The sequence below is a fragment of the Bathycoccus prasinos genome (assembly GCF_002220235.1).
Source record: "Bathycoccus prasinos genomic : chromosome_5".
In the NCBI taxonomy this organism is placed as follows: domain Eukaryota; kingdom Viridiplantae; phylum Chlorophyta; class Mamiellophyceae; order Mamiellales; family Bathycoccaceae; genus Bathycoccus; species Bathycoccus prasinos.
This window is the reverse complement of record NC_024004.1, coordinates 895,234-907,885: the sequence shown is the minus strand read 5'-3', so window position 1 is coordinate 907,885 and position 12,652 is coordinate 895,234. Positions and strand designations below refer to the sequence as shown.

The 12,652-nt window shown below is 49.1% G+C and overlaps 5 protein-coding genes across 5 annotated transcripts; 3 read left to right on the top strand and 2 right to left on the bottom strand.

Moving 5' to 3' along the window:
• Nucleotides 1-15: 15 nt before the first annotated feature.
• Bathy05g04680 (unknown protein) lies at nt 16-3,336 on the bottom strand (the record flags this gene model as incomplete). The annotated part of the gene is made up of 2 exons (XM_007513274.1): nt 16-3,079; nt 3,245-3,336. 2 exons carry the CDS (start codon nt 3,334-3,336, stop codon nt 16-18), a joined length of 3,156 nt encoding a protein of 1,051 aa, XP_007513336.1.
• Nucleotides 3,337-3,603: 267 nt separating this feature from the next.
• Bathy05g04670 (NCS1 nucleoside transporter family) lies at nt 3,604-5,241 on the top strand (the record flags this gene model as incomplete). The annotated part of the gene is made up of 1 exon (XM_007513247.1): nt 3,604-5,241. One exon carries the CDS (start codon nt 3,604-3,606, stop codon nt 5,239-5,241), a length of 1,638 nt encoding a protein of 545 aa, XP_007513309.1.
• Nucleotides 5,242-5,405: 164 nt separating this feature from the next.
• Nucleotides 5,406-6,497, top strand: Bathy05g04660 (unknown protein; the record flags this gene model as incomplete). Its single annotated transcript, XM_007512816.1, has 1 exon — nt 5,406-6,497. One exon carries the CDS (start codon nt 5,406-5,408, stop codon nt 6,495-6,497), a length of 1,092 nt encoding a protein of 363 aa, XP_007512878.1.
• Nucleotides 6,498-6,611: 114 nt separating this feature from the next.
• Nucleotides 6,612-9,737, bottom strand: Bathy05g04650 (predicted protein; the record flags this gene model as incomplete). The annotated part of the gene is made up of 1 exon (XM_007512818.1): nt 6,612-9,737. One exon carries the CDS (start codon nt 9,735-9,737, stop codon nt 6,612-6,614), a length of 3,126 nt encoding a protein of 1,041 aa, XP_007512880.1.
• Nucleotides 9,738-10,005: 268 nt separating this feature from the next.
• Nucleotides 10,006-12,495, top strand: Bathy05g04640 (cathepsin; the record flags this gene model as incomplete). Its single annotated transcript, XM_007512987.1, has 1 exon — nt 10,006-12,495. One exon carries the CDS (start codon nt 10,006-10,008, stop codon nt 12,493-12,495), a length of 2,490 nt encoding a protein of 829 aa, XP_007513049.1.
• Between the last annotated feature and the right edge of the window lie 157 nt (nt 12,496-12,652).

Sequence of the window (12,652 nt, the reverse complement as noted above, 5' to 3'; positions counted from 1 at the left end):
CGACCTTAGAATTTTTTAATAGTAATGCGTGCGCGCGGCTTTTTCTACGCATTTCATAACAAATGCACCAATCTTCACTTCTGTTGGACCAAGTTCACTGGCGCCTCTTGCACACCGAGCCATCATGCGGCTCAAATTTGCATTCTCCGCCAGCATCCGCATCGCAGATTCCTGCGTTTCCGTAATCGAAAGAATATGCGCAATCATAATGAGCGCATATCGCAAGACTCTCGCGTTGATCCCAGAAACTGGCGCGACTTTAGACGACGGCGTTTTCCTTGTCTTGATCTTAGCTTTCTGAACCGCCATCTCCCAAAGCGCCGTGTTTGCCGCTGCGGCCAAAACGTTTTCCTTACGAACAACTCTTGGCCACCCTTTCCAATCCAAGTGCGCAAACGCGGCTAAGACGCGCAAAGATAAATCGACGAGCTCTCTCGATCGAGAGCACGTGTAGTTTATGTAAGTTGCATTTTGATCCTGCGTCGTCGCAATATCCATGATATTCGTGGACGTCGAAGGGATTTCGTTCCTCAAAACAGATACTACATCGCTCAACACCGCATATTCGTTCAAGGCGTCTTGGAATGATTTACACGTAGATAGCGTCCGGATGAGAGACAGGCATGCCATTCGCGTATCTTGCGGCGAGCTTGCTTTCAAGCAATAGTTCAACCAACACGAAGTCGTAATCTGTGACTGCTTTGGCGCCGAGATAACACCGGATTGTGGGATCTCATCTTCTCCAGTTTTTAAATTTGTCGTCGGGACCGCCCGTCTCGACGCAACCATTGTCATCACCAAATCACTCGCGGGTAATACGCGACTACCAACTACATCTCTCCCATTTGTAAATTCAGAAGCAGCAAATGAGGTTAACCAAGTGAGAGCACCTAGGAGAGGCGATGTAGCTTCCCATGCTCGTGCACCAACACATCTACGCAAACAATCAACGACAATCGCCACCGCATCAAACTTCTCATCCACTACAGCGGTAGCGCTTCGAGAAGGAGCGCTCGAAGAAGCGTCGCTCTTTTTCGATTTTGACGCGCCCTTAGATGGAGCGGTGATGTAATCTTCTGTGGGAACTTGCTCTTTCGTGTGCACGAAAACTCTCCCAGTGGTTGAGAGCGGGTGCGGTAGCAATGAACCGCCGGCGAAAGAACCGGCGCACGCGCTCGCCACATCAAACTCTGAACCGTTGATTCTTCTGCGAAGGATCTTTCTCTTCTCGTTACCTCTAACATTTGTCATTATCGAAGCTGCGACCGTCGCTTTATCGGTGATCATCATGTCATCTTCCTCTACAGAATCTTCCGCTTCGTCATCTTCAGTAGCTCCACCTCTTGGGGGCGGTTGCGATGTTGAGAGATTTCTGAGCAAGTTGCGCCGCCGAGCTTCAATCACTCTTCGACAGCACGTTTGATCGTTCTTAAGCAGAATTAGCAAAAGTCTCGCTGCTGAAGCCGCGAGTTCATCTCGGGCGTTATCGTCCGCAAACTCGTTCCTCGGTGGATTCAAGTCTTTGTCGCCGTCAAACGCTGCGACAGATTTCAGCGCCTCAAGAAGCGTGATGAGGAAATTCGCGTTACTGAATACCTCATTGATACTATCAATTCTATATCCGCTGTTCTTCGGGGTACCGTCTACATAGCTATTATCGTCTCCCTGATCTTCATCGTCGAGGAAAACAGAAGCGAGCGCTCGGCCAATCGCCACGCTGTGGTACTCCCATCCTTCCTCTATATTGCGCAGTCCGCTCCCGACTTTCTTGCTATTGGTATGACTACTACTACTATTTTTCTTCTTTCTCAAAGACGCCAACGTGGCACCTTTTTCAACAGCTTGAGTGTGGAAACCGAGAAACACCAAAGCATCACGTTTGGCAAAAGAATCTAAAAAGAACGCAAACTTCTTCGACGAGGTTCCTCTTTGATTGTCCGCGTTGTTATTGTTGGTAGCATTACCGTGATAGTGGTACAACGCTGAAGCTGCCATTGAAGCTTGATCAAACAAACCTTTCGGTGCTTTCGGTAGTATCGGTCGCCAGTCCGAAACTTCTTTACATGTCGTCGTCGTCGTCGTCGTCGTCGTCGTCATTGCTTTTGGCACCGATGCTATCGTCTTTGTCGTATCCATGTTCTTGATTTGTTGTTGCTGTTGTTGCGCTTGTCGATTTGTCGCACCAGTAGCAGCATTCGCGGCTACGCTGAGGGAATGCTGCTTTTGATGGACGTTGTTGTTGTCGAACCGTTTAATTGCATCCGATACGCTCAAACCACCACCACCGCCTTCCACATCTTGTTTCCTTCGCTTCGCCTCGTTCCCTGTGACCGTCCCAGTTTCATCCTCGCTTCTTTTCTTCTTCTGTAGCTTTTGTTCCTCGAATTCATTCTCTCTCTTCTTTACTTGCTCTCTCAAACCGTAAATCTCGTTCATCAACTCTTGTTTCTCCCTCCTCGACCGCCTTCTCGCGTTCTCTTCTCTCTCCTGCGCCTCTTGCAACTCTTCGTCTTTAAATCCGAGCAAATTTCTCAATTTTTCAACCTCTTTTCGCATCTCTCGGATTTCTGCCGCTGCAACGTGATGCGCCGCGCTCGTGTTCGCGTACGACGTCGTCGCGATCGCAACCTCCGATTGTTGCTGATGACCGTGCGCGATCGCTATCCTACCACTTTGTCCGCCTCCCGCCGTCGTATCCTTCGCCTCCCGTTTCAGCTTGGCGTTTTCCTTCTCGTATTGCTCCACGCGAGAGCGGAGCAACGAGAGCATGCCATCTTTATCTTTATCTCTCCGCTCGAGCTCGTGTAATCGGGATTGTAAAAAATGCGCGTCTGTTACTTCTAAATTGTTCGTATTGTTCTTCTGTTGTTGTTGTTTTTGTTGTTGTTGCGAGACGTCGCCCATCTGTCGCTGCTGCTGTTGAGATTGCGTGATGTTGACGAGATTATTATTCACATTATTATTATTATTATTCACGGTTTGTTGCGTCGTCGTCGTCGCGTTCCCGCCGCTCGTTCCAGTGCCACCGCCTCTTTGCCTGCTCGCCTTTTCCGCTTGCTCGATGATGGAGTCAAAGTTACTATTGAGAGTCAGAGAGTAAGTTTAATACATGTTGCAGATGCCTAGATAAAAATCCCCCCCGGGAACGAACACACACACAAACAAACAAAACGAGGGATGAGAAGAGAGAAAGAAAGAGAGAGAAATAGAAAGAGCTTCTTCGCAAGAAAACAAATAAACTCACCTGGCGTCCACGTTCGCCCACACGTCGTCGTCGTCGTCGTCGTCGTCGTCGTCTTGGCCAAAGCCGAACTCAGGTGTTGTGTTCGTTCCCATTCTTCTCGCAGAGCAGAAAAAGCAGTGAAGGAAGTACGAAAAAATTCAAAAATTCTTCTCGAGACTGTCGATGAGTGAAAAAACAGCAGAGAGAAATTTTAAGGATAAAAAAACAATATTATGACTCCTTCGACAACACCAGCGAATAAGATACTGATGATGAGAGCGTCTTCACTTTCATCGTCATCGCGCAGAAATAGTCGCAGTTATACGAGTAGTCGCAGTTGTTGTTGTTGTTGTTTCTCTTGTCGCGCTGTTTCAAAGAAAATGACGAGGATACAGACGACGGATACAGTTTTGGGAAGAACGCGCGATGCAAAGTTCGTTACGACAAAAAGACGAGTCACAACCGCATCGTCATCATCTTCATCATCATCGACGGGGAGTAAGGGGTTTACTCGTGATGATATCGTCGAGTCTTTCGAGAGCTCGAAAGCATCCAGTGCACTCCACAACGACGATTTATCTCCCGTTCTGAAACAGAATCGAACGTTTTCAACCTTCGATACCGCTTCCTTGTGGGTCGGTTTAGTCGTCTGCGTTCCCGCCTGGCAACTGGTCTCCAGTCTCATGGGGATTGGAAATTTGAGCGCTTTTCTAGCGCTATTGCTGGTGTTTGTGGCGAATTTATTCGTCGTGTGGCCGATTGTGTTGCAAGCAAACGCGGGTGTTAAATACGGGATCCCGTTCGTGGTGCACGCGCGGTCATCGTTCGGGGTGAAAGGCGCGAACGTGGCTGGATTGAGTCGCGGGTTTATCGCGAGCGCGTGGTTCGGGATTCAGACGGTGGTGGGCGCGAACTGTTTGAGAAGTTTAGCGGTAGATTTCGGGGTGGCATCGGGTGTATCGTCGCCGTATTTGGGAGGCATATGTTATATCATATTTTGGCTCTTGCAAGCGTACGTGGTTTGGAACGACGTGGAGAGCATAAAGACGATCGAGAAGCTCGCGGCGCCGATTTTGCTGTTTTTGACGCTTCTCTTGTTTATATTTACGTGCGTTTCTTCCGGAGGTGTCGTGCAATCGGTTCTCTCTGCGTTTGCGACGAATGGTGGTGGTAGTAACATGAGTAGTAATAGTATCGCTGGCAGTTTCTCGTGGAAAACGTTTTTCCAAGCGGCGACGGCGTCGGCTTCGTTTTGGGCGACGATGATATGTAACGTGAGCGATTTCTCGAGGTTTTCGAAATCGCGAGAGAGTTTCGAGAAAGCGTCGTTTGCTATGCCTTTAGCGATGGCTGTGTTCGCGTTCGCTTCGATAGTGGTAACGTCATCGGCCGCACACATTTTGAACACGAGTTCAAATTTGATTACCGATCCGATGGTGGTGACATCGTTGTTGTCGACGCATTTCAATTGGGGTAAAATAGCGAGCGTTTTGGCCGCGATTGGTATATTAACGGCGACGCTAAGCACAAACATCGCGGCGAATATTTTAGCACCAGCCAATGCCATTCAAAATTTAGCCCCTTCGAAATTGTCTTTTCGAACGTCCGCGATTCTTTCGATGATTTTAGGCACCTTATGTCTCCCTTGGAAACTCACCAGCGACGCGAACTCGTACATATTCGTGTGGTTGACTGGATACGGCGCGTTCCTCGCTCCGATTTTAGGAATCATGCTTTGCGATTACTTCCTCATACGAAACCAATACTTAGTCTTGGAAGACTTATACTCCGCCGACAAGAACAGTTCGTATTACTTCACCAACGGCGTCAACTATAAAGCGATGCTCGCCTTCGCCGTAGGCGTCCTCGCAAACTTGCCTGGATTTTTACACGCCGTAGGTCTCTGGCCGTCTTCGATGTTGCCGCAGTGTTTAGCGCTGGCGTACGATTGCGCCTGGTTCGTCGGCGTCCTCGTCGGTGGATGCATGCATTTCGCGCTCGAGAAATTCTTACCCTAGAAGTAGTTATATTAGTAGTAGTTATACTAAAAGTCGTTTTGAGGCCATGCGTTGGCGAGACGTGATGAAACCGATCCGGACGACGCGTAAACTCGTAAAGTTTGATGAAATCACTCCACACAACATTTACACGTTTTGTCACACAAACACACCAACAAACCACCATGTCCACCATCCCATCCTCCTCCCCTTCCTCCTCGTCGTCACCTTTTTATTACGTTTTCGCGTACGACAGTTCAATCTCCAACGAAAACAATGAAATCGAACGCGTGGTTCATTTCTATCCCGAAGAGACTTCGGAACGAATCCAATGCGAAACGAGCGCGTTTTTGTGCGGATTGGACGCGTTCATGTCGACGTTTCTTACGAGCGAGGACGATGAAAACGAAGAAGAAAAAGAAGACGACGACGAAAAAGAGGAGGATGAAAAGACGACGACGGAAAAGAAAGGATTTTCCTCGTCTGATTCGTCCTTCATCGGCGCGAAAACGAGAGGGAAATTTTACTGCGCGGTGAATGTCCTTTCCTCGGTTTGGTTGGCAGTCGTCGAAGTTTCCGTCGACTCCTCTTCGTCGAGAAGATATCCACTCGAGATGGAACAACAACAACAACAACATCATCAACAACAAGGGAACGAGCGCTTACGGGTGTTACGAGACGTGATGGAGAGAGAAGTGAAAGAGAAGTTATTCGTAAACGACGACACGGCACCACTCGTCGTCGCCGCCGACGCGGAACGGCGTCGTCGCGGAACATCGAGCAGCAGCGAAGAGGAGGAAAAGAGAAAATGGAAGGAAGAGTTGAAGAGGTTAATCGATCGATTAGGGGAGAGGTTGAACGACGAATCGTCGTCGTCGTTTGCGATGGGCGGCGCGATGATGAAGACAAGTAGTGTAACAGAAACGAAAGACGACGAGGATGTGGCGTACGTGCTAGAAGAGAGGGAAAATAGGAGCGGATGTTTTGTTCAAACGAGCGCGTCGAAGTCGTTGGACGCGTTGAGCTTGATTTCAAAAAGAGAAGCGACGAAGCTCAGAGACGAGATGGAATCGGTATTAGAAGAAGACGAATCTGGAAGTTCTGCGACAAGAACATCAACAACAATAGAAAGAGCGACGCGACCTGGCCACGATGCGTGGCTTTGGTCCCGAGTCATCGCAGATCGTACCAAACGCCTTTTCTTTATAACCGAAAGAGAAGACGTGAAAACGTTGTTGCAAGCGAATGACGCAGTGAACGAATTAGGCGCGGCGTAGTTTAGTAAAGTTGTATTCATTAGTAGTACGTTAGTAGTAGTTTGTATATTTTTATAATTAAATATTATTTCGTTAGAATAGTACAGAGGTTTGTTGTTTGATCTTGGAACGAGATTACGCGCCCAAATCAATGACGCGATCGTATTCACTTTGCGGAACAAATTTACCCGCCTCAACCACCGGTTGTTTCGTCGCCGCAACCGCCGGTTGTCTCGTCGCCGTCAACGGAGTAGTCGCCGCACTAGCATTCGGTCGACACGTGTGCGCCGGACCGTGAGCGGCATCCGCGCACGTAAATTTTTGTTGAAACGCAAACGCATCTCTGAACATGTCTTGGTGCGTGCTCGCGCGCATGTCCCAGTTGGAAATGTCGTGCGCGAACCCGTTCTCACCAGTGAATTCAAACATTCTGTCGTAGTTTCTGCACTGCGGCAAAGACCATTTGGAGATGTCTTGGTTGAACCTTAAGGCCATCATGAACATTTCGTCCACAGACTTCGCAGATTTCATGTTCCAGTTGGTGATATCTCCGTTAAATCTATCCGTATGCTTGAACATGCCGGAGAAGGATTGAACCTTGGACACGTCCCATCGAGACAAATCGCCGTTGAAGGCGTTCGCTCTGTTGAACATGCGAATCATCGACGTGACGCTAGAGACGTCCCATTTGGATAAGTCGCCATTGAACGAGGAGTGTCTGTCGCCTTCGACTGATTTCGGCGGGTCCATGAACAATTGGTCCATGTTCGTCACGCGAGAGACGTCCCAGGTGGACAACGGGCCAAAGGCTTGGCCGTGGCAGTCACCTCTCACCGGTTCGGCGAGCAAACAATCCGTGACTTCATCCATAATGTTCGCATCGGTCAACACACCAGCTTCTTCCGTTCCAAACGACGCTTCATTGTTGGAGGTCGAGAGCTTCTCGGCCGCAGCGATCGGTTGGTTTTTCGCCGCGGAGATCGAGTTGTACAAAGAAGAGGAGGATGTTTTTTTGCTAGTCGAGGCACCAGCCGCATCTCCTCTGCCGTTGACGATGTCATCCATCACTTTCGAGGAGGTGCACGAGTGGAAGTCGAGTAAACCGGACGGTCTAAAACCGCACTCCCACGAGGCTTTGAACGCAGTCGCACCGGCGAACATGTGATTGTCCGTCTTTTTCGCCGCGTATCTCCACGCGGAAATGTCTTGGTCGAAGGACGCCGCGCCGCTAAACATTCTGTCGAAGTACTTAACAGATCGAGTATCCCACTGCGACAAATCGCCGTTGAATCTGTCTTGATCCGCGAACGCTTCGCTCATGTCGGTGACTTCGGAGACGTCCCACATGGACATAACGCCAAACTCGGATTGCTTGGCAAATTTGTGGCAGTTACCTTCCGTCGGGTCTTCGTCCAAGCACGCCTTGACGGCTAACTTGAACGTATCGTCGTCCGGTTTCGGCACTTGGCACGACCCCGGGTGCCTTTGCGCCGGGTTGCCGCACTGCGGCACGTCCGAGCGACACGCGCCAAAGATAAAGACGTTGTTCCCCATCGGGTTCGCAACGCCCTTTCTCGGGTAGTATTCCGTGTCTTCCAACTCGTGCTTGGTGTTGCACGAAGCCATGGTAGAGATGAATTGCACCGGGTACTCGATTCTCGCTTGCACAACTTCCACTTCGATTGGGTTTTCAGAGGAAATTTCAACATCCTTGTGCTGCTTCTTGGCGCTTTTGATCATCGAGACTTCTCTGTCGTACTCCTCAACCTTCTTTTGTTGTTCGGCGGACAATTTCGCGGCGGTCTTCTTGTGCGGCACGGCCAACTTTTGCACCGGTTTGTGGGCGGAAGAAAGAAGCGCGCGTCTGGATTTGATCTTAGCGCTTTCTTCTTTGGATTGCTGCGCAATCTCCTCTTCCGCGTGGAACAAGGAGGAGGACCACCATCCCCAATCGAAGAACGCGCCGACGTTTTTCTTCTCCTTGGCGAGCGTCTTCGCCTTCTCCAACTCATCCTTCTCTTGCTTGAGAAACTCTTCTCGCTCCAGCTGCTCTTTCTCTCGTTCTGCTTCTTCGTTGTGTTTCGCTTCCTCTTCGGTGGCGAGACGTTCTTTCTCCGCGTCCGCCTCTCTCGCTTCTTGGACTTCTTTCTCCAATATGTCAATCTTTTCTTGTTGCAAACGCACCATCTTCTCCTCGGCGGTTTCTTTCTTGGAAGAAGAAGAAGAAGATTTCTTCGCTTCTGTTTCTTCTTCTTCTTCTTCTTTGTCGTCGTCCTCGTCAGCAGCAGCGGCAGACTTCTTGGACGCCTTCTTCGAGGAAGAGGACTTGGACTCTTTGTGCGCCAGCGTCGCCTTCTTCTCGAAGAACTCTTTTTGCGTCGGTGTCATCTTCGTCCCGTCTTCAAACTCGCCCTCCTTCTGCTTCATCTCCTTCGCTTTCTCTTGCTTCTTCTCTTCCTTCTTCGAGACTGGTTTGGCAGCAGTCTGAACTTCTTCCTCCACGATTTCAATGTCGGCGTACCCGCCTTTCGGTTGGACCCCGATATCGGACACAAAGTTCTCCGGGTTCGCTTTCTCGTATAAAAAGAAACCGTAGCGAGCGTCGTGCGCGAGTTCGTGCGGAACCGCAAACACGCCGCACATTTCTTCCGGCATGTCGATCGCGTTCTCGTACGAAAAGTTCGGGGACATGTTCGCGGTGATGAATTTCGCGCCCACTTTGCCTGTTTTAATATTATTATTATCATCATTGATGTTGTTTTGAGATGATGATTTGGAATGTAATGATATAACAGTAGAGTGTAGAAAAAATGTCAGCGACGCGTCGTATTTCGTTGTCAAACAGCTCTTTGGTCTGTTTCTCACTCGTCGTAGGTTCCGAGAGAGAAAATTTGATCGCGCGAGGAATATAAACGACGAAACGATATACACGTATACTAAAAGAATAAACTGCGCACCTCTCCAAGATTTCGGTTCGAACGGCAGTAACGATAAAACGTCCTGCGGCGAGCACCCGACGGACAAGCGAATCGTCGATTGCGTTTGCCCTAATCGGCTTCCATTCGTGAATGGAGCCGCGGAACCGAACGATGATGCTTTTGACGACGCCAATCCCAAAATCCCGACCGCCGCGAGACCGCCCACGGTTAGAAAAACATTCTTCTTCGCAGAAGTAGTCTTCTTCTTAGTCTCTCCTTCTTCGTTCTTCTGAGAGAGTAAAGACTGCGTTTCTTTCTCGTTCTTCGCAGTAAACGTGTTCATGATGATGTTTCTTCTACACCCACAATTTCTTCTAACAACACAAGTGAGTAATGAGGAAAGAGGAAGAGAGACAAAAGCACAATCCCTTTCCCCGCGGTGTCAAACGTTTCCTTAAAAGAGAAATAATTTCAGTAAAATTTCAAAAACCCTAAACAATTATGTAGAACACATTTTTTCAAAGCCACGACAACACACACATCAGAAAAGAAGAGAGGATTGCACGCGCGCTTTGCTGCTGGGCGTGTAAATCTAATAATAACAAAAAGAAATGAAGAAAGCGATGCTCTGCGCTGGAGTCATCTCTGCCGTCACAGTTGCGAATACCAACAACGGTGTTTCAGCGGCGACAGCGAGTTCTTTGTCTTTAAAACATAACGTGAAACAAAACCAAGGAGGAGGAAAAGAAAGAGTTTTATCAGGGAAGAAAAATGAGGCCGCGCATTCCTCCGGGGATCTGCAGAAGCAAAAATCATCCTCCTCGGAAGGAGATGATGTCGCCTCGTTATCGTTCGGTGGTGGGAAAAAACGCGCGCAACAACAACAACAACAGCAACAACACTTCGAGCAGCAGCAGTTACAGCATCGGGAAGGAATGAATACTCATTTGGAGACGAAGAAAGCGCCGTTACCTTCCTCATTCGTTGTTGAAAATCACGATTTTGATGGCAGAAATGGTGTTGGAGAAAAAGCTGAGGAGGAAGAAGAAGATTCAAAAAATGGCGCTTCGGCGGAAAAAACGCGAATCGGCGAACGACAACAACAACTCGCGGGAGTCGATGAAAACGAACACAAACACAAACAAAACTTCGTGGAATTCATGAGAGCGCACGACAAGAACTACTGTCCGGAAAACAAACCTTCGGAGATTGAGAAACCGTGCTCGGAATCAATCAAGAGAGAGAAGATCTTCGAGACGAACTTGTTGAAAATGAACCAACACAACGCGAAGAGCGGGAAAGCGTTTGGGATGCGAGTGACGGAATTCGCGGATTTGACGCAAGAAGAGTTCATCGCGAAACATTTGACGTATAAGAGTTGGAAGAAAGAGCAGATGGAGATTGCTGCGAACAGAGCTGGGAGACAACCGGACGATCCGAAGGTTGAGATTCCAGCCGAGGCTGAAAAGTCGTTCGAGAAGGCATTCGGGAAGTTGGAGAAAGCGGTCGAGGATGAAAGCGTCAATGCGCCAACTTTGGAATCGAAACAATCTTTAGTCGTTGAAGAAGCCGAGAAGCAAAATGCGAACAAGGATAACAATAACGACAACAACGACAACAATCAACAACAACCGAATCAACAACAACAACAGCAAAATCAAGACGCGAGAAAAGATGCTGCAGTGAAGCAAAACAACAACAACAACAAAGATGCGAACCGAATAATCAACGAGGCTAAGGAAGGGCATCATGAATCGCACGCCTCCTCCGATGATGACAATTCGTACGAAAACATCATAGGTGAGATGTTCACGAGCGACGAGGACGTAGACTCGTCCTCCTCGAGCGTCGGCGACGATGAATATTCTTCTTCCACCTCTCTTCCGAACGATCGCGCCTCTTTACTCGGTGTGGATAACTACCCGGAGGAATTTTCGTGGACCGACCCGCCAGAAGGATGGCCGAGAGACTTGGTTGGCGAAGTTCACGATCAACGAGACACGTGCGCTTCGTGCTGGGCGTTCGTCTCCGCCGACTCCATCGCGGCTCGCGCCGCGGTCATGACCAAAGACGACATCGTCATTTTGTCCGTCAAACAGTTGATGAACTGCGACTCCAGAGATCACGGGTGTAATACCGGGAACATGTACACGGCGTATATGTACGTGGACGAGAGCGGCGGGATTGCGTCGAAAGATAAATATGATTCCGTTTTGTCCTCTTCTGGTCTCTCGTTCACCGAGGAAGACCAAGACGAGATGCAGTGCATGGAGAACGTGGAGAAGAAATGGACGACACCGGGGATGTGCGATATCGCGCAAACCGAAGGTAACGATGCGTTGATGAAAGCTATCTACGAAAAAGGTCCAGTTGCGATTGGTATCAATGCCAACAACTTACAAATGTACGACGAGGGCGTGATTAAGTTTGACGATTGCGGCCCGGCCGGGAGAGGTATCGCGTCCATTAACCACGCCGCTTTGGTCGTCGGTTGGGGAATCGACCATAAGTACGGGGACACGCCGTACTGGCTGGTGAAGAACTCGTACGGGACGAGTTTTGGCGAGGATGGATACTTCAAATTAGAGAGAGGACCTAAAGGCCCGGTAACGTTGAACGAAAACCAATACGACGAGAATGGATTCTCCACGTGCGGTTTGCTCTTCGAATCCGTCTACCCGGTTGTGAGACACGCGGACGACGACGGAGGCGCGGAACTCGGTAGCGACGAGACGTGCACGACTGGCTCGTATTATAAGAGAGAATATAGACGCGACCCGAGCAAGAACCCCGGCGTGGCGTCAACCTCCTCCGCGGCGTTGTCTTCGCAGCTCGGCGAAGCAATCGCCAACGGGAAGGAAACCATCACGGAATTAGACATGATTAAAATGTGGGACGAGCAAATGCGAGACACTTTACCGTCTGGAAAAGAGTTCACGGGAGTTGCTCCCTTAGCTGGTGCCATGGCGGCAACTTTAGCGGTTGTCGCTGGTATCGCGCGAAAGGCGAGAAAATTGTCCGCGGCGAACAAGTTTGTCGACCAAAACGCTGGCGAATATTCGCCGTTGTTGATGAACAAAGCCGTCGTCTCCACCCAATAATGATAATAAGATAAATAATAAAATAATGATAATAATAATAGTGACGTATCTATTGAATGTGTGAATTGTGTATGAGTGTACTAGAATAATGAAAGAGAAGAGAGAGAGAGAAGAAAGAAGATGAAAAAAATGAGTTTTGAGGTTGTGGCTTGTCAAT